General features: G+C 42.3%; 2 protein-coding genes across 4 annotated transcripts in view; one reads left to right on the top strand and one right to left on the bottom strand.

Moving 5' to 3' along the window:
* LOC125297675 overlaps positions 1 to 2485 on the bottom strand; it is a 10274-nt gene extending 7789 nt beyond the window's left edge. The window contains exon 1 of the mRNA XM_048248115.1: positions 2306 to 2485. Within this exon, the coding sequence (XP_048104072.1) occupies positions 2306 to 2374 (69 nt within the window). The 5' untranslated portion in view covers positions 2375 to 2485. The remainder of the gene's footprint in view (positions 1 to 2305) is intronic.
* Positions 2486 to 11365: 8880 nt separating this feature from the next.
* The window catches only part of LOC125297346, a 23766-nt gene continuing 15131 nt past the window's right edge, over positions 11366 to 20000 (top strand). For all 3 annotated transcript variants that reach the window (XM_048247674.1, XM_048247673.1, XM_048247672.1), the window contains exons 1-4: positions 11366 to 12253; positions 12373 to 12453; positions 13479 to 13658; positions 17324 to 17391. In XM_048247674.1, the coding sequence (XP_048103631.1) occupies positions 12152 to 12253; positions 12373 to 12453; positions 13479 to 13658; positions 17324 to 17391 (431 nt within the window). In that variant the 5' untranslated portion in view covers positions 11366 to 12151. The remainder of the gene's footprint in view (positions 12254 to 12372; positions 12454 to 13478; positions 13659 to 17323; positions 17392 to 20000) is intronic.

Genomic DNA, 20000 nt, shown 5'->3' with positions numbered 1-20000 from the left:
GCGGTTTTGGGTGGAGATCAGGTATGTGAATATATGGCATGCTACTACTAATATAAAAGCTCACGGCCATGTCCATTTTGTCAAAGTAGCTCTCGGAGGAAAGAAGGTTGGAGATGCCAGACCCAGAGGAGTCTACGAGGCTATAAGAAGTCACACAGTCCTATCAACACGGGTTTCAGAAGGTCCCTTGCCACAGGTATATATCAAGCACCATGCCGTCTTGCTTCATACACGGCACGGGCCTAGTGAAACCCATGAATACCAGACCTACATATAGAAACCCATGAATACCAGACCTACATATAACCCATGAATATCAGACCTACATAAACAGTAGAAATCCCTTGGAATATTACATTTGTATATGATTAGTTTTAAAGTTTAGCAGGCAGACATTTGGTCCAATGTCTGACACCCATGTCAGCCATGCATTGCTTTGGAAATCTGTGACCAAGTAGCCTTTGGCCGTGCCTCCATAAGTATAAGTATATAGAGTCTTTTGATCCTGTGAGGGAAATTTGGTCTCTGCATTTATCCCAATCCGTGAATTAGTGAAACACACTTAGCACACAGTGAGGTGAAGCACACTAATCCCGGCGCAGTGAGCTGCCTGCAACAACAGCAGCGCTCGGGGAGCAGTGAGGGGTTAGGTGCCTTGCTCAAAGTCAAAGTCAAAGTCAAAGTCAGCTTTATTGTCAATTTCTTCACATGTTCCAGACATACAAAGAGATCGAAATTACGTTTCTCACTATCCCACGGTGAAGACTAGACATATTTTACCAATTTAGGTCCACAGACAAACATAACATTCAAGTAAACAAAAAAGTAAGTAAATAAGTAAATAAGAGGGCACATATAATAATGAAAAAATAAGAGCAGCAAAATTTGGTTGAAATTGTGCATAGACAGTCAATAAAATACTAGTGCAAAGTCAGGCCAATAAAAGGCTTGGGTAGTTCTGTTTGACCTAAGTAAGAAAGAAAGTGGCATAGTGGTGCAAGTTATGTAAGAGCAGCAGAAGTGTTGTGTTTTCAGGACAACAACACCAAGTTGTAAAGTGTACAAGTGTGCAAGTGTGCAAGTGGAGTAGTGCAGGCGGCCATTTTTGGTCCAATGTCCAGGATGTTATGTAGCTGAGGGTGGAGGGGGAGAGGAGGGAGAGAGTTCAGCATCCTTACAGCTTGGTGTATGAAGCTGTTGGTGAGTCTGGTAGTGGGGGGCGCAGACTTCTGTACCTCTTCCCAGAGGGCAGTAGATCAAACAGATTGTGGCGGGGTGACTTGCATCACTCACAATTTTGGTCGCCTTTGGCGGGTGAGGTGGGTGGTGTAAATGTCCTTCAGGGAGGGGAGTGAAGCACCAATAATCCTTCCAGCTGTGTTCACTATGCGCTGCAGGGCTTTCCTGTTGTATTCAGTGCAGCTTCCGCCCCACACAGCGATACAGCTGGAGAGCTGTGCTTGCTCAAGGGCACTTCAGCCGTGCCAACTAGTCGGGGTTCGAACCGGCATCCTTCCGGTAACAAGTCCGAAGCGCTTACCAGTAGGCTGCCCCATTGAGAGCATACGAACATACTCCTGGGGTCCTTTGGCCGAGCCTCCATTGAGAGGAGCAAAGCAGTTACCTAACGATAACTCCTCCATTGAGAGCATACTAGCATACAGTACTGCTGGGGTCCTTTGGCCGGCCGTGCCTCCATTGAGATCATACTAACATACTGCATGAGCATATGGTCGGTGCACCAGCTGCACAGCGGCTAAGAGGAAAGCGCTCCAGAGGGTCACCAAAAGATTGCCGGCTGCCCTCTCTCGACACTGGAAGAACTACACAGTTCCCGTTGTCTCAGAAAAAAGCGGAACATCCCAGTCACTCCGTTTGAACTGTTGCCTTCGGGCAGACGATACAGATCAATTAACGCAAGGACAAATAGACTCAAACATAGCTTTTATCCAGCCGCAATAACCACCCTCAATGCTACAGGTAAGAAATAAGGTGCAATATGGAATCTGTTGTGAAATGGATCAGTGCAATGACAGAAAGTAGCCTGTACATGTCTGTAGATGTATGTTCATACTGTACAATAACTGGGTGTGTGACTATGTTTGTTTATGCTGCTGTGTTTCTATGTATTCTTTTTAAGTAACACTAGCACCTAAATTATATTTGTATAGGGAGAGCACTTTAAATTTCGTTGTAGGCTACCTGTGACAATGACAATAAAGACCTATTCTATTCTAAATACCGATGGCCAAAATGCGCGTGCAAACAACATTATGAACACAAACACATGTATCCTTTGACTCACGTTAATGGATGACGGCGGCGGCATGCTAGGCACACTTAGTCTATATTTCGGTAAAATTACTGCATACATTTCGGTAAGTTCAGCGTGCAGCCAGCGAACTTTTAATCAAATTCACTGGCACTAACTTTTCTCCTTTTTTCAAGTATTTTTCTTCTTCGTTTTCGTCTCTTCTTCTTCTGCTGCTTCTTTTTAGGTCATTGTTCAATTGTTTCATACCGCCACCTACAGTACAGGAGTGTATAGAGCGTTGCAGAAACCTTTGCCTATACTCAATCAAGAGGGTGTAAAATAAATTGAAAAATAATAAATAATACCAAAACAAACAAACAAAAATAGCAAATTATTCTCATTAACTCAGTTCAGTGTCTTTCAGGAAAGTAAATACGGTTCTAATTCTGTCTCTTTGCATTACTTGTTCTCCAAGAATATCATCAATGTTATTGTGAAACATCAATGTATATGTTTCTTGCCATCTCACTGTAGCCTATAGGCTATCTCCTGTCTTGATTCATGCAGAATGTATCAAATGTATGAACACACTGATGTGCTACAAACTTGTTTTTTTTATTCATTCAACCTGGAGCAACATGTTAAACGTGTCTCTGCTCCCCGTTCATTGTAATCACCCACTGAGCATGCTGCGCAGCTTACAAACCAAAGGTAAACCATAAACAAAGGCGTGCATCAATTGGCCAACAGAATCTCACATAGGTAATGCTTTTAACTTAAATCGTATTATATTATATGTGAATATTACACCTCCTTCATCTAAATAAAACATGATCCACATCTTCCTGTGTGGCATTCTGTGCATAGGCCATTACCTTTCACTACCAGTTTAAGTGTTGAATTCAATCCTGTATGATGCTGATAATGGAACTCTCTTGAAAGGGTATTTAGAAGACTAAATTTATGAGTATAGTAAGTAAGTATACTCCTTTGATCCTGTGAGGGAAATTTGGTTTCTGCATTTATCCCAATCCGTGAATTAGTTAAAACACACTCAGCACTCAGTGAACACACAGTGATGTGAAGCACACTAATCCTGGCGCAGTGAGCTGCCTGCAACAACAGGGTGAATCTCACGAAGCCTGTCAAACTGACATCAAAATATTATCTACCTCATTTGATTGATTTTTTAATTTAAGTGACTGAATAGAATGTTAACTTTTATTTTCTGATAAAAGTATTATAGTAAAACAATTTAATATAACTTTATTTCAATGTCATGGTAGCAAGATCCAAAATAATTCTCATTACCGATATGGTAAATGACAAACGGAGACCATTAGTAAGAAAACTATTTTTTGATTTTTTTTTTTTTTTCATTTACACAAATAAGTACATTAAATGAACAGTACTGCACATCAAAATGTATATTTTATATATTTTAAATTCCAGTTTAAATGAATTAACTCTCATTACCGAAATACAATGTGTATTGTAGAGTTCACTTTTTCAAATAATCTCTTTGTTATAGATATATTTTGAACAAAACCCACTCGTGGGGCACAGTTAAGAAATATATTATAACAAAATGAAGAAATGTTTGTCTCTGAGAAACAACATCTTTACAATATCTATGCATTTTTATGCAGTTGATCTTCTCCACATCATGCCAGTTCATCCATTTTCCTTGTTTTACTTGAGGCAATGCTGTTGAATGTCTAGTTTGCTCCTCTTGTTCTCAAAACAAGCTGGTTACCATCTGTCTCTTCTCCTGTGCTGTAGACTTACCCCACACTTTCCATCTGTCTCTTCTCCTGTGCTGTAGACTTACAGTACCCCACACTTTCCATCTGTCTCTTCTCCTGTGCTGTGGACTTACAGTACCCCACACTTTCCATCTGTCTCTTCTCCTGTGCTGTAGACTTACCCCACACTTTCCATCTGTCTCTTCTCCTGTGCTGTAGACTTACACCTCCCCCACACTTTCCATCTGTCTCTTCTCCTGTGCTGTAGACTTACCCCACACTTTCCATCTGTTTTTTCTCCTGTGCTGTAGACTTACAGTACCCCCACACTTTCCATCTGTCTCTTCTCCTGTGCTGTAGACTTACCCCACACTTTCCATCTGTCTCTTCTCCTGTGCTGTAGACTTACCCCACGCTTTCCAACTGTTCTCCTGTGCTGTAGACTTACCCCAACTTTCCATCTGTCTTCTTCTCCTGTGCTGTAGACTTACTCCCACACCTTCCATCTGTCTCTTCTCCTGTGCTGGACTACAGTACCCCACACTTTCCATCTGTCTCTTCTCCTGTGCTGTAGACTTGGTCTCACACTTTCTGATCTGTTTTTCTCCCAGGTTAGACTTACAGTACCCCACATACCTTTCCATCTGTTCTTTCTCCTGTGCTGTAGACTTACCCCACACTTTCCATCTGTCTTCTCCTGTGCTGTAGACTTACAGTACCCCACACTTTCCATCTGTCTTCTCCTGTGCTGTAGACTTACAGTACCCCACACTTTCCATCTGTTTTTCTCCTGTGCTGTAGTACCCCACACTTTCCATCTGTCTCTTCTCCTGTGCTGTAGACTCTCTACCCCACACTTTCCATCTGTTTTTTTCTCCTGTGCTGTAGACTTACAGTACTCCCACACTTTTCCATCTGTCTTTTCCTGTGCTGTAGACTCACCCCACACTTTCCATCTGTCTTCTCCTGTGCTAGGTAGACTTACTCCCACGCTTTCCAACTGTTTTTCTCCTGTGCTGTAGACTTACCCCACACTTTCCATCTGTTTTTCTCCTGTGCTGTAGACTTACCCCACACTTTCCATCTGTTTTTCTCCTGTGCTGTAGACTTACCCCACACTTTCCATCTGTCTCTTCTCCTGTGCTGTAGACTTACCCCACACTTTCCATCTGTTTTTCTCCTGTGCTGTAGACTTACCCCACACTTTCCATCTGTTTTTCTCCTGTGCTGTAGACTTACAGTACCCCACACTTTCCATCTGTTTTTCTCCTGTGCTGTAGACTTACAGTACCCCACACTTTCCATCTGTTTTTCTCCTGTGCTGTAGACTTACAGTACCCCACACTTTCCATCTGTTTTTCTCCTGTGCTGTAGACTTACCCCACACTTTCCATCTGTCTCTTCTCCTGTGCTGTGGACTTACAGTACCCCACACTTTCCATCTGTTTTTCTCCTGTGCTGTAGACTTACAGTACCCCACACTTTCCATCTGTTTTTCTCCTGTGCTGTAGACTTACCCCACACTTTCCATCTGTTTTTCTCCTGTGCTGTAGACTTACCCCACACTTTCCATCTGTCTCTTCTCCTGTGCTGTGGACTTACAGTACCCCACACTTTCCATCTGTCTCTTCTCCTGTGCTGTAGACTTACCCCACACTTTCCATCTGTTTTTCTCCTGTGCTGTAGACTTACAGTACCCCACACTTTCCATCTGTCTCTTCTCCTGTGCTGTAGACTTACAGTACCCCACACTTTCCATCTGTTTTTCTCCTGTGCTGTAGACTTACAGTACCCCACTTCCATCTGTCTCTTCTCCTGTGCTGTAGACTTACCCCACACTTTCCATCTGTTTTTCTCCTGTGCTGTAGACTTACCCCACACTTTCCATCTGTCTCTTCTCCTGTGCTGTAGACTTACCCCACACTTTCCATCTGTCTCTTCTCCTGTGCTGTAGACTTACAGTACCCCACACTTTCCATCTGTCTCTTCTCCTGTGCTGTAGACTTACAGTACCCCACACTTTCCATCTGTCTCTTCTCCTGTGCTGTAGACTTACAGTACCCCACACTTTCCATCTGTCTCTTCTCCTGTGCTGTAGACTTACCCCACACTTTCCATCTGTCTCTTCTCCTGTGCTGTAGACTTACCCCACACTTTCCATCTGTCTCTTCTCCTGTGCTGTAGACTTACCCCACACTTTCCATCTGTTTTTCTCCTGTGCTGTAGACTTACAGTACCCCACACTTTCCATCTGTTTTTCTCCTGTGCTGTAGACTTACCCCACACTTTCCATCTGTTTTTCTCCTGTGCTGTAGACTTACCCCACACTTTCCATCTGTCTCTTCTCCTGTGCTGTGGACTTACAGTACCCCACACTTTCCATCTGTTTTTCTCCTGTGCTGTAGACTTACCCCACACTTTCCATCTGTTTTTCTCCTGTGCTGTAGACTTACCCCACACTTTCCATCTGTCTCTTCTCCTGTGCTGTGGACTTACAGTACCCCACACTTTCCATCTGTTTTTCTCCTGTGCTGTAGACTTACCCCACACTTTCCATCTGTCTCTTCTCCTGTGCTGTGGACTTACAGTACCCCACACTTTCCATCTGTTTTTCTCCTGTGCTGTAGACTTACCCCACACTTTCCATCTGTTTTTCTCCTGTGCTGTAGACTTACAGTACCCCACACTTTCCATCTGTCTCTTCTCCTGTGCTGTAGACTTACCCCACACTTTCCATCTGTCTCTTCTCCTGTGCTGTGGACTTACAGTACCCCACACTTTCCATCTGTCTCTTCTCCTGTGCTGTAGACTTACAGTACCCCACACTTTCCATCTGTCTCTTCTCCTGTGCTGTAGACTTACCCCACACTTTCCATCTGTTTTTCTCCTGTGCTGTAGACTTACAGTACCCCACTTCCATCTGTCTCTTCTCCTGTGCTGTAGACTTACAGTACCCCACACTTTCCATCTGTTTTTCTCCTGTGCTGTAGACTTACAGTACCCCACACTTTCCATCTGTTTTTCTCCTGTGCTGTAGACTTACCCCACACTTTCCATCTGTTTTTCTCCTGTGCTGTAGACTTACCCCACACTTTCCATCTGTTTTTCTCCTGTGCTGTAGACTTACCCCACACTTTCCATCTGTTTTTCTCCTGTGCTGTAGACTTACAGTACCCCACACTTTCCATCTGTCTCTTCTTTTCTCACTATCCCACGGTGAAGACAAGACATATTTTACCAATTTAAGTCCACAGACAAACATAACATTCAAGTAAACAAAAAAAGTAAGTAAATAAGTAAAAGAGAGGGCACATATAATAATGAAAAAATAAGAGCAGCAAAATTTGGTTGAAATTGTGCATAGACAGTCAATAAAATACTAGTGCAAAGTCAGGCCAATAGAAGGCTTGGGTAGTTCTGTTTGACCTAAGTAAGAAAGAAAGTGGCATAGTGGTGCAAGTTATGTAAGAGCAGCAGAAGTGTTGTGTTTTCAGGACAACAACAACAAGTTGTAAAGTGTACAAGTGTGCAAGTGTGCAAGTGGAGTAGTGCAGGCGGCCATTGTGGGTCCAACCATTGTGGGTCGTGCACGCAATATCATCAAGGACCACACACAGTACACCCCAGTCATGGGCTGTTCACCATCCTCCCGTCCGGGAGATGTTACGGGAGCCTTAGGAGTCGCACCAGCAGGCTCAAAGACAGTTTTCCAGACCCATCACTAGCCCCTGCCCCCCTGATATAGCTGGTTTGATTTGCATTGAGAGAGGGTCTTATGTAAAGTACCCCATGCTAATCGTCACTTACCCTTCACCATACCTAGAGTTTCGAGAATATAAGAGTATAATATAATAAGAACTAGATGTACCGCATAGCGGTACAAAATATGACCGCCGCTCAGTCCTGTACATCCGTTCAAAAAATAAAATCACACTTCAATTTGTCTCCATATTTTACTCCATCCCCACTCTTGAAACTTTGTGTATGCTTGTTTAACATGCCTGAGGTGTGTGTGTCGCGGCTGCACAGAAAGTACCCTACTGGTGCTGAAAAGGTGAATAGATTGTAGAATAGCCAAAGAAGATGTAGAATTGTTATAAAACCTTTAAAATCTCTAAACAATCACAAGTAGGGCAGTTCATCACAGTTCATCCATTGCAACTGGATTGATGAAAGGTCACTTACACCTGTAGGCTACATTGTATTTGGGAAAAGCAAAAGGTATCAGCATAATGTTATTTATTTATTTATTTTTATGTATTTATAAACAAAACATCTCTGTCAGTTCCATGCCGTTTTTCAACAGCTATCAAAACAAAGGTCATTTTTGGATGGATGGATTTTTGTGAATGTTTCTTCTTCTACATAAGATTTTAGTCATCTTTAGTTCATGTAATACTTTATTGTCAATGCACAAAATTAAGTAACAGTAGTCTGAAACGTTATTGTTAATGCACAAATTAAGTAACAGTAGCCTAGTCTGAAACGAAGTGCTGTTTTACATCTAACCAGTGGTGCAAATAACTGACATGTCCAAATGGCCTTGATGAAATCGCCGCTAGACTGTTCATACATTTTAACGGGCCAACGTTGAAGAGCTTTTGTCCGTTATTGTTAGTGCAAATATAGGCTGATTCATGTTCCCTTGCATTGTTTAACTGAGGTCCATGGCTAGTCTGGCTTTCATCAGACCAAGCTCAATCTTTTAAGAAATCAAAAATAAATAAGCGGGCAGATCAGGCTGGGTTCACCCAGCCTAGTCCATAGGCACCGATATTGTTTAATTTTCGATTGAGATATACACGCTCTGGCTATTCTAAATGCAAAAAATGCATCAGGGAGTTATGACAAAACGGTAACTAACAAACTAGATCTAATAGAAAGTTGTTAGCTTCCCTAAGCTACAGGTAGGATTATAAGGTAGGCCTATTGACAACATAAATTGTCAATAGGCTATGCTGGCGACACAAATAAAATCTCCTTTGGAAACCAATGGCTTCGCATTACAGTATCAAGCGGACTTAAACTGTCATATCGTGGCGAAAAGTTGTAATAACATTCACGAGCTCCATGAGTCAATGAAGCGAAAAATGAAGTAGCCACTTCTAAATGGGACCTACTACACAGTAGCTTAAGGTGTTTTGCTAAAACAGCCATAATGAAATGAAGGTGTCATTGTTTGGATACTTCACACGCCGTTTTTAATTTCACAGACTACAACTACCAAGCTGTAATCAAAGCACATCGATTCCCCTCTCACACCCCGGCTTGGCGCTTAAAACAAAATAAACAGGCGTCTCAGTCTCACGCATGTATAGGCAAAAACTGCATCAGACCGATTGTAACGTTGGTAAATCTTCCATTGCACAGAATGATTTTGTAGCCGCGTGCAATAAATGACAGTCGAAAGATACAAACAGTGCTGCTATACATTTGCTTGGTATAACGCATTTATAGTTTTCTACAAATGCAATAAATCAAATGCCTCCATCACTCAACCAACGCTTAACGGTAACATTACCTAGGTCCTTATTGATATTACAAGATTAATTACCTGCAGTAAAACCAAGCATGTCCGATAAACATCCTCAGATTTATTTCTGGCTTCAAGAAGAAATGGGAATTACACTTCATGTGAACATCGTCCTATCCTTATTAGATGTTCGCTCGCGGTAAATTACAGTCCTTGTATGGGCGTCCATTGTTTTTTCAACCCTTTTAACTTCCAACAAAATTACGTCTCACTGCAACGATCGCCATCTAGTGGACAAAGCGACTACTTCTCGCCAATACTGAAAATGCAGCCATGATGATGATGATGAATATTTATTTTGGCTTTCTTTTAATCCTACTGATTTTTCATTTTTACCGGGAATCACAAATGAGTGATTATGAGCCAGGTTTATGTGGGCCCTTGAGGACCAACATACCAAAAGATTCACAGAGAACTGTGTTGCCCTACCCTCCTTTGGGGGTCCAGTCCAGCGGGGGCTGCAGATGAAAGCGAAAAATGACGGTTCCATGCTATCCATATGGGGTACATGCTCACCAAGTTTTGTGTACCCGGTCTTTCAGTGTCCGGGAATCCTTGTTGGTGTACGTCACTAAATGTACACATAAATTATTTTATTGTAAGGCCCCCCATGAACGAAAGTACACAAAACTTGGCATGCATTCAGAGGGTGTCATAATGATCCTACACTTTTTAATTTTGTGCAGTTTGACCTTGTCAGCCAGAGATATTGAGATGAAAACACCTAATTTTATGCTTTTAATTTTTAACTAGGTGGCGCTATACATGAAATAAGTGGTAATGGGATGGGTTGACATGCCCCTTAAGACCAACATACAAAAAAGGTGGACCTCCTAGGCCCTACGGTTCTCGAGATATTCACAGAAAACTGTCTCCGGCCACCTACAGGCCAGTTGGTGTATAGTAACATAAATTAATTTATTGTGTGGCCCCCCATGAACGGAATTCCACAAAACTTGGCGTGCATACAGAGGGTGTCATAATGATCCTACACTTCCAATTTTGTGCAGTTTTGACTATGTTAGGTCACAGATACCTTCAATTACACCACCTCATTTTTACTTTTTTGTGTTTAACTAGGTGGCGCTATACATGAAATGAGTGGTTATGGAATGCGTTGACATGGCCCCTTGAGATCAACATACAAAAAAAATAATGGTCCTCCTAAACCTTACGGTTCTCGAGATATTCACAGAAAACTGTGTCTGCCCTACCCTCCTTTCGGGGGGTGCAGTCCAGCGTGGGGGCTACAGATCAAAACGAAAAACGATGGTTCCATGCTATCCATATGGGGTTACATGCCCACCAAGTTTGTCTACCCGGTCTTTCAGTGTCCGGGAATCATTGACGGAAATTTGGACATGCGAAAAAAAAAAAAAAAAAAAAAAAAAAAAAAAAAAAAAAAAAAAAAAATCTGACTAAACCTATATGACCGCCGCTTCGCTGCGCGGCGGTCATAATAATAGAATAAGACATTCTGACTCAGCTAAACTCTACCAGCAACCAGTAGGTGGCGATGATATTACTTTCCGTCCTTATTTCTTGCAATTCTTTTTGTCTCTTCTTCGTCGTCTATTTATGGAAAAAAATTGGCAAAAGAAAAGTCTTCAGGGGTGATACAGTCATGATTAAGGGGCGATACAATCGTGACAGAATAACCGGCATAGAAGGAACACACATTTAATAATAACACAAAAAAATGGCAAGACTACTAGTGCATACATTTTCTAAAATTCTTTAACTTTTTAAAACGCACAACCTTTACTTTGAAGATAATGTATTCCTATTTCCGGCGTTCGACTTCCTTGAACAACAACGTTCTAGTCGCGCTGAGTTGTTGCTAGCCCCTCTTTGGGAGACAGTAGCCTAAATAACCTACACATGATTGTTATCAATTACACAGTATAAAGAACTGCACATGAATTAACCTTCGTGCAGTTCATGCACGTGTCGTCATATATATATATTTTTAATCCGGCACGATGGAGGGCATTTGGACGGTTGCTTGAGACCTGAATCTACAGAAGCCTTAATGGTTAAACCGGACTGAGATAGCTACACTTCTACATACCTGCAACCATACCTCCAACCCTCGCGTTTTCTTCCAGGTTTCTCCCGTATTTTAACTTTTTTCCCGTTGTCTTCCCGTTTCAATATTTTCCCGTAAAATATCCCGTATTGTAATACTCTCATAGCATTAGCCGTACCAGCGGACCTGGCAGTCTGTAACCTTAATCTACGGTTGTCCTGTTCTCCGGATTTGCCCTTCCAGATCTTAGAGTGACAACATTAGCCTGTTTAAGATAACGATGCGGTTCTTATGAGAGCACATTTTGACGACAATCTGTAAGCAGTCACGTTAGAGGTAGCTTTACAGCTTCACAGCAGTTTAGTTAGTGGAGCAGTAGTAGCCTGTAGTCTGGGTAATCTATACTGTAGTCTGAATTGTTGTTGCAACAGAAAGACAAGACATTTTCTCTTATTACACTTTTTGTTCTCACCAAAGATTAAGTTTGTTACGATTAGCTGTCAGTCAAAGTTGTCTTCTGGTGATATTTTTCATTGTGAAATTAGTATTCAACACATCTAGCGAGTTAACACAGTTCAAAACGATCAGAAATGGAGCCTAGGAGCTTTGTCACACGCTCCTGGCGCAGTTTACAGTCACAACATAGGCCCACCGGTGGCGAGAATCTCCGGAGAGCGGTCCACTCCGAGAAGGTAGGTTGGAAGACACGACTAACATTTCAGAAGTAAGCACTACCTCTCTCGCCAATATCATGCATTGCATTTGTTTGTGATGTGTGTGTGTGTGTGTGTGTGTGTGCGCGCATGTATAGATGGATGAGATTGACCAGAGTCACAAGAGAGTTTGCGTCAACCTGGAGAAGGCTACCCAATGCATCACACAAGCATTACAGGTAACACACACACACACACACATCATTGTTGTACACACGCAAGCAAGCAGTACACACAGCTATATTACTCCACCTACAGTAACAGTGGTGATCCTCAATGACTTCAACAAACAGGAAATCAATTATTTCCTCCAAAGCACTTTAGTCAAAGTCAAAGTCAGCTTTATTGTCAATTTCTTCACATGTTCCAGACATACAGAGATCGAAATTACGTTTCTCACTATCCCTCGGTGAAGACAAGACATATTTTACCAATTTAAGTCCACAGACAAACATAACATTCAAGTAAACAAAAAAGTAAGTAAATAAGTAAATAAGAGGGCACATATAATAATGAAAAAATAAGAGCAGCAAAATTTGGTTGAAATTGTGCATAGACAGTCAATAAAATACTAGTGCAAAGTCAGGCCAATAAAAGGCTGAGGTAGTTCTGTTTGACCTAAGTAAGAAAGAAAGTGGCATAGTGGTGCAAGTTATGTAAGAGCAGCAGAAGTGTTGTGTTTTCAGGACAACAAAACAAGTTGCAAAGTGTGCAAAGTGTACAAGTGTGCAAGTGGAGTGGTGCAGGGGGCCATTGTGGGTCCAATGTCCAGGATGTTATGTAGCTGAGGGTGGAGGGGGAGAGGAGGGGAGAGTTCAGCATCCTAACAGCTTGGTGTATGAAGCTGTTGGTGAGTCTGGTGGGCTTGGGGGAGCAGGCTTCTGTACCTCTTCCCAGAGGGCAGTAGATCAAACAAATTGTGAGTGGGGTGACTTGCATCACTCACAATTGTGGTAAGCCTTGGCGGGTGAGGTGGGTGGTGTAAATGTCCTTCAGGGAGGGAGTGAAGCACCAATAATCCTTCCAGCTGTGTTCACTATGCGGCTGCAGGGCTTTCCTGTTGTATTCAGTGCAGCTTCCGCCCCACACAGCGATAACTTATCTAATGCACTATTGCAATTAACCTATACTGTGGAACTTCTACAATATGATATATATATATATATATATATATATATGTATTTGTGTGTGTGTGTGTTATCAGCGTGAAGTGGCAAGGAACCAAGAGCTCTGCGTGCTGATTCGTCGCATGGAGGAGAGAGAGGCGGAGCTTGGGCAGAGTCTTGCAGAGGAGGCAGAGTCTAACAATCAGCTGAGGTTGGAGATTGAGGAATTACAGAAACAACTGGAGGAAAAGGACAACTCGCTCTCAAAGGCCAACCAGGTGCGTGCGTGTGTGTGTGTGTGTGTTAGAGTGTGTGTTAGAGTGTGTGTGTGTGTGTGTTAGAGAGAGACATGAGTTGTATAGCAATGATAGCAACACTCTGCAATTTGTACACATGTATAGTAGGGGTTCATGTACACATGTATAGTAGGGGTTCCTGTATGCATGTATAGTAGGGGTTCATGTACACATGTATAGTAGGGGTTCATGTACGCATGTATAGTAGGGGTTCATGTACACATGTATAGTAGGGGTTCATGTACGCATGTATAGTAGGGGTTCATGTACACATGTATAGTAGGGGTTCAGGGTTCATGAAAAAAAATAAATCCGAACTGTTCGGTTCGCTTGTCTCGGTTCCGAGCATGTGTGCATCGTACTTTTTTGACGGTTCCGAGCATGTGCAGTGTTTCCCCTAGAATTTTTTCCAGCAGCGGTGCTATTACTTGTTGCGCATATTTTTTTATATCATACCTTCGTGTTTCTTTTGTGGACATTTTCAGCTTTCTTTTACATTATTGGTTAAAAATGATAGAAGAAAAATGAAATGGCACAACAGAAAAAAAAGATTTACAATTTATTTAAATTTGTCTTAATGGCAAAGGCCACACCCAATCTCGAAGCACTTAATTTTTCTGGGCTTTTCAAAGAACATCTTTAAGGCTCTTTGGTAATTGCAGTGGCGGTTCTAGACTCAATTACTCCCCGGCGAGATCCCTCTCCTCTTCTACTTTTCTTTTTTTTTTTGAACTGGGCACCTGATGGCTTTGACAGCTTTCTGTCCATCGTGTTTGGCACTCGACAGTGGACAACAATCCACAAATTCCCATGATCCACTCAGCGACCACAGTCAAGACCAAACCAATTCACCTGGGTGACCTCTTAATCGTTTTGTCACCTATTTTTATTAGCCATTTCACACAGTTAATTAAATGTGCAGGAATCATAGGTCTGCATTCATAACATTATGAGATGTGCGTTGTTTGGAAGAAAGTCAAAGGTGTGACTGATTTTAGCCCACTAATAGACTGTTGTAGGCTACTATACAGTGGATCCCATTCATCCCCCTTTCCGTTTCATTAAGGAGACCCAGAGGTGAACTGCCCCCCGCAAACCCCCCCTTCCCTTCCTCTCCTCTGCACAGTGCAGTGCAGTAGGCCTACCTTCTGAGCAACAGGAAGCCAATTCCTAATTCCTCACACAAGTGATGGATAAAAATCGTTTTCTTGACGTTTATTATTATTATTCTTTTTTTTTTTTAAAAGTGTGCAGCCTCTAAGATGCACCGTTCGCCATTACCTAAAACCGGGGGTTGTTATGCATTTTTTAAAAAATTTTTATATCATACAACCGTGTTTCCCAGAAAAAAGATTATTTACAATTTATTTAAATTTGTCTTAATGGCAAGGCCACACCCAATCTCACGAGCACTTAATTTTCTGGGCTTTTCAAATAACATCTCTAAGGCTCTTTGGTAATTGAATTGAATTGTTGGGGGGCCATTAATGCTGACACGCATGCGTGTAGCCAGATGCTCTCCTTGTAGTCTATTTCTCAGTCCCAAACAGCAAACAAACCCATTAAAAAAGTAAATACTCACTTTCTTCTACATCACTCCCACAGTTACCATACAACTCACTCACAATCAACTCGAAAGGACCTAGGCTGCTTGATTGAAGTGCGACCGTTAGATCTCACCCGTCAAGAGAGCAGCTGAAGTTATGGAAACACGTCTTTCTGATAAGAGAATGTAGGCTCCTATGTCTAATGCATAAGCGTAGAAAAGGTCTGTTTGTGATAGCCTATTATAGCTAAAGTGGACAGAATTTAGGCTATCGTATATGCCAACATATGCTCATATTTCCTTTAACTATCAGAAAGTTTAAACAGGCCTGGACTGTGTTAGCCTAGCTTTCCCATGCAAACATTACATGTAGCCCTACGCTAACGTTACAAGTCTAGGCTACAATTAACGTTAAGACCATACACCTTGTAGCACATTGGTTTTACTCTATCTATTGCATTACTTACATTTTAATAATTTGTCGTTTGAATGTTGATGGAGGCTCATCTTTGAAATCAGCTCTCTGGATAAAAGTGTCAACCGGAGCAAGAGTTCTCAGGAGTTGACGATTAACGGACGTAAATCCAACCAGCAGAAAGAACGCATCACAACAGTAAGGCTAAATCGCCAACAAACATTTTTCCCCATGTTAAATTCATTTCAGTAATCATGAATTGGTTTCTTTATTTGATGTAGGCTAGGGAGGAGGATGCATGTTTCACATTAGTGTCAATGTGTCAAAGCAGGCTTTGGATCAGAGGAATTTTCGCTTAACATATGGCATAGGCTGCAAGCAGATTCACTAATGCATACAAACAACCATTGATGAAATATAATAATATCATTTTTTTATTGTCACCAGGCCTATAAGTAGGCTATTTATTGTGTAACCTACAAGTGAGCGATGACACCATAGGCTACACTGTGGCGGAGCAAGACCCCCATCAGTCAGGATAGCTAAACAATGTAACCGTGTTCAGAGCGTGGGGCTAGCCATATGGGCTGCAGACTTGTCTTTGGGCTTGTAATCACCCTGATCATCATGCGCATATGTCCTGAATAATGAGAAGCTAAGTCGCGGATTTGATGCACTTAACTTTTACTCAAGACTTTCAGAAAACAATTTGAGATGACGTTGGCCGTTTGTGCTTTTTACAGTGTGTTAAGTGAATCTCGAAGTGATATTATGTTGCAGCGGCGCTGAAAATCCAGCGCGGGCCTTTCGCGCCAGTTAAATACACTGTAGGGGAAACACTGATGTATTGCATCGTCGCGGTTTTGCCGAGGTTTCGAGCATGTATTGCATCGCGGGCGGTTTTGACGGTTCATGGCATGCGTGATGTCGCCTCATGCCAATATGTGACCCCTGGCAGGTTTTTTTCCCCTTTTCACGTGAAAGCGCGAGGTGTGGAGTGCTGCGGATCATGTGTAGAAATGGGGCAAGTGGGAGCGTTAACGAAGGCAGCCCGGAGTCGGAGGATGCACCGGCGTCACATAAGTCTGGAGTTTTGGATTTAGAAAATGGTAGATGCGACTGTGCAAGCGTTGTGCAACGCGTAATAATTATGCTAGTACAGGCCCGGAGTGGCTAATCGTGAGTTTTTAAACGTTGCTGAAGTTCACGTGCTGCGCCCTCGCGGCACTTCAGCAGCTTGGGGTCGTGTGGTCGGAGCTCCTTACTCGTAGCCTCGGCCTGCCTACGTACTTCCGCTCGATTTCTTTTCCCTACAGTAGTCTGGTTTCCAGGCTACCTTACTCGCAGTTTCGCAAATGTTTGAAAATTGCAAACAAGTCTATATTTGCGATACCTAAGGGGAGTAGGAGGCTGTCTGTCTGTCTGTGTGCATGTGGGGAGTAGGAGGCTATATGTGTGTGTGTGTGTGTGGGGGAGTAGGAGGCTATATGTGTGTGTGGGCAGAGGGTGTGTGTGTGTGTGTGTGTGTGTGTGTGGGTGCTCAAGCCCTGAGATGTATTTGGTAAAATCCCTGAAACGGTATTGTATACATTGTATGTGTGTGTGTGTGTGTTTATGCAGATTGTGACTGACTTCCGTGTGTGTGTGTGTGTGTGTGTGTGTGTGTTTATGTTTATGTTTATGCAGACTGTGACTTCCCTGACCAAAGAACTGCATTGCGTCCAGCAGCTCCAGAGCCGGCCAAGTAGTCATGGGTACACACATACACACACACACACACACACACACACAATAACACATGCAAGTAGTCATGGGTACACACACACACACACACACACACAATAACACATGCAAGTAGTCATGGGTACACACATACACACACACACACACACACACAATAACACATGCAAGTAGTCATGGGTACACACACACACACACACACACACCCACCCACACACACACAATAACACATGCAAGTAGTCATGGGTACACACACACACACACACACACACACACACACACACACAATAACACATGCAAGTAGTCATGGGTACACACACACACACACACACACACACACACACACACACACACACACACACAATAACACATGCAAGATGCAAGTAGTCATGGGTACACACACACACACACAATAACACATGCAAGTAGTCATGGGTACACACACACACACACAATAACACATGCAAGTAGTCATGGGTACACACACACACACACACACACACACACACACACACACAACACATGCAAGTAGTCATGGGTACACACACACACACACACACAATAACACATGCAAGTAGTCATAGGTACACACACACACACACACACACACAATAACACATGCAAGTAGTCATAGGTACACACACACACACACACACACAATAACACATGCAAGTAGTCATGGGTACACACACACACACACACACACACACACACACACACAATAACACATGCAAGTAGTCATGGGTGCACACACACACACACACGCACGCACACACACACACACAATAACACATGCAAGTAGTTATGGGTACACACACACACACACACACACACAATAACACACGCAATAACACATGCAAGTAGTCATGGGTACACAAACACACACACACACACAATAACACATGCAAGTAGTCATGGGTACACACACACACACACACACACACAATAACACATGCAAGTAGTCATGGGTACACACACACACAAACACACACAGATAGGGTTGGGCACCGAAACACGGTTCTAATATGGCACCGGTGCCGACGCAAACGGTAGTAACGGCATCGAATAACAATGTGGATTTCGGTGCCTCATTTCGGTGCTTAAATAGCGTTTTTTTATACGAGGCATCACTGCATGTCAACAGTAGCCTATATGTTACACAATATCCTTGCTAATGCGCTAACTGGCATTGATTTGAAATGTTATCAGCAAAGTTGTAAGGTGAAAACTGTATTTCACGGTGTGTTCTAAACAACATAATGGCATGACATAATCTTTCATGTGCATGAGGCCCATATAGCATCACAATGAATTTGAAGATCACGTTAAAGTTAGCTGGCAAAAAACATAAAATATGTAGGTTACATACCTGATGTCACTGAGCTGTCAAAGAGGCTACTAAAACCATCTCCGTGATGTTATCGATAATTAAACTCAGCTGACTGGTGTTAGCGCATAGCCATAGTTGCTGTTAAAATGCCTACTAGGCTAGCTGGGAATCTAAAACACTTCAACACCGACATGTAGCCTAACATGTTCAAAACTATTCGTGTTATGGGTTAAGACATTAAATTTCTTGAAGCATTTGGGAACACACTGAATTAACTGGAAAGTAGAGTCCCTGTTAGATTAGCTTGCTTGCAAATTCCGTTGTCCATGACCTGGCAGTTTTATGGAAAGCGGTTTTAACATACCTTATGGCAAACCGCCTACACTGGATAAACTAGAAGCAGAGCTTTAGCCTACCATTGTGTGTGCATGCATGGCAAGCTGTTTTAACATTTAAATGTATTATTCGTAGGAGCAATGAGATATTGATAGTAAATTGAATATAACAGTTCAATTTCATGTTCAAATTTGTCTTATCAATAATAAAAAAAAAAAGCAATTCATGCTTTAGATTTTAATTTAAAACATTTTAAAACAAAGTACCGTTCAGGCACCCGCTTCGACACCGGCACCGTTTTAAAAGTATCGATTTAGCACCGGTATTGGATAAAACCCAAAAGATACCCAACCCTACACACAGACAATAACACACACACACACACAATAACACATGCAAGTAGTCATGGGTACACACTATGGTTGGGACAACGGCCGACGTAATCGGGACATTCGTCAGCGAAAAATAGGTCGACGACATAAAATATGCTGCCGATTTGTCAGACCCAAAACGGCGTGCTGCCAAATATTTTGAATTTGACACCTTCAGTGTGGGGCGCTATGAAATCCGTCACACATTGATGTTCTATGTTGTACTATTTAAATTAAAGATAAGATCCTTTCATTGAGCTGCACTTTTACGCGATGCAGTCTTTCCCTGCCCACCGCTCTCTCTGAATACGAGCCCAGCTGCCCCTCCTCTGCATGTGCATTTAACACAAAAATATTCACGATTGTTGAAGGATTGTTGTTGCCACATAGAAGCATTGCATAGAAAAACGGCTGGCTAAATTGCTATTAAACTTTAGCATCACTTTGACCATGCTGTGCAAATTTGTTCAAAACTGCTGCAGTCAAGTTACCACTGCTAAGGTCTTATCACAACGTAGTACATTGAGGAGACTAAACTTAGTTAAGTTATGCAATCAAGCAGTATCTCAAAGCTAGCGTTAGAATA

Source organism: Alosa alosa, chromosome 7 (genome assembly GCF_017589495.1).
Source record: "Alosa alosa isolate M-15738 ecotype Scorff River chromosome 7, AALO_Geno_1.1, whole genome shotgun sequence".
In the NCBI taxonomy this organism is placed as follows: domain Eukaryota; kingdom Metazoa; phylum Chordata; class Actinopteri; order Clupeiformes; family Clupeidae; genus Alosa; species Alosa alosa.
This window is presented reverse-complemented; position numbering and strand designations above follow the sequence as displayed.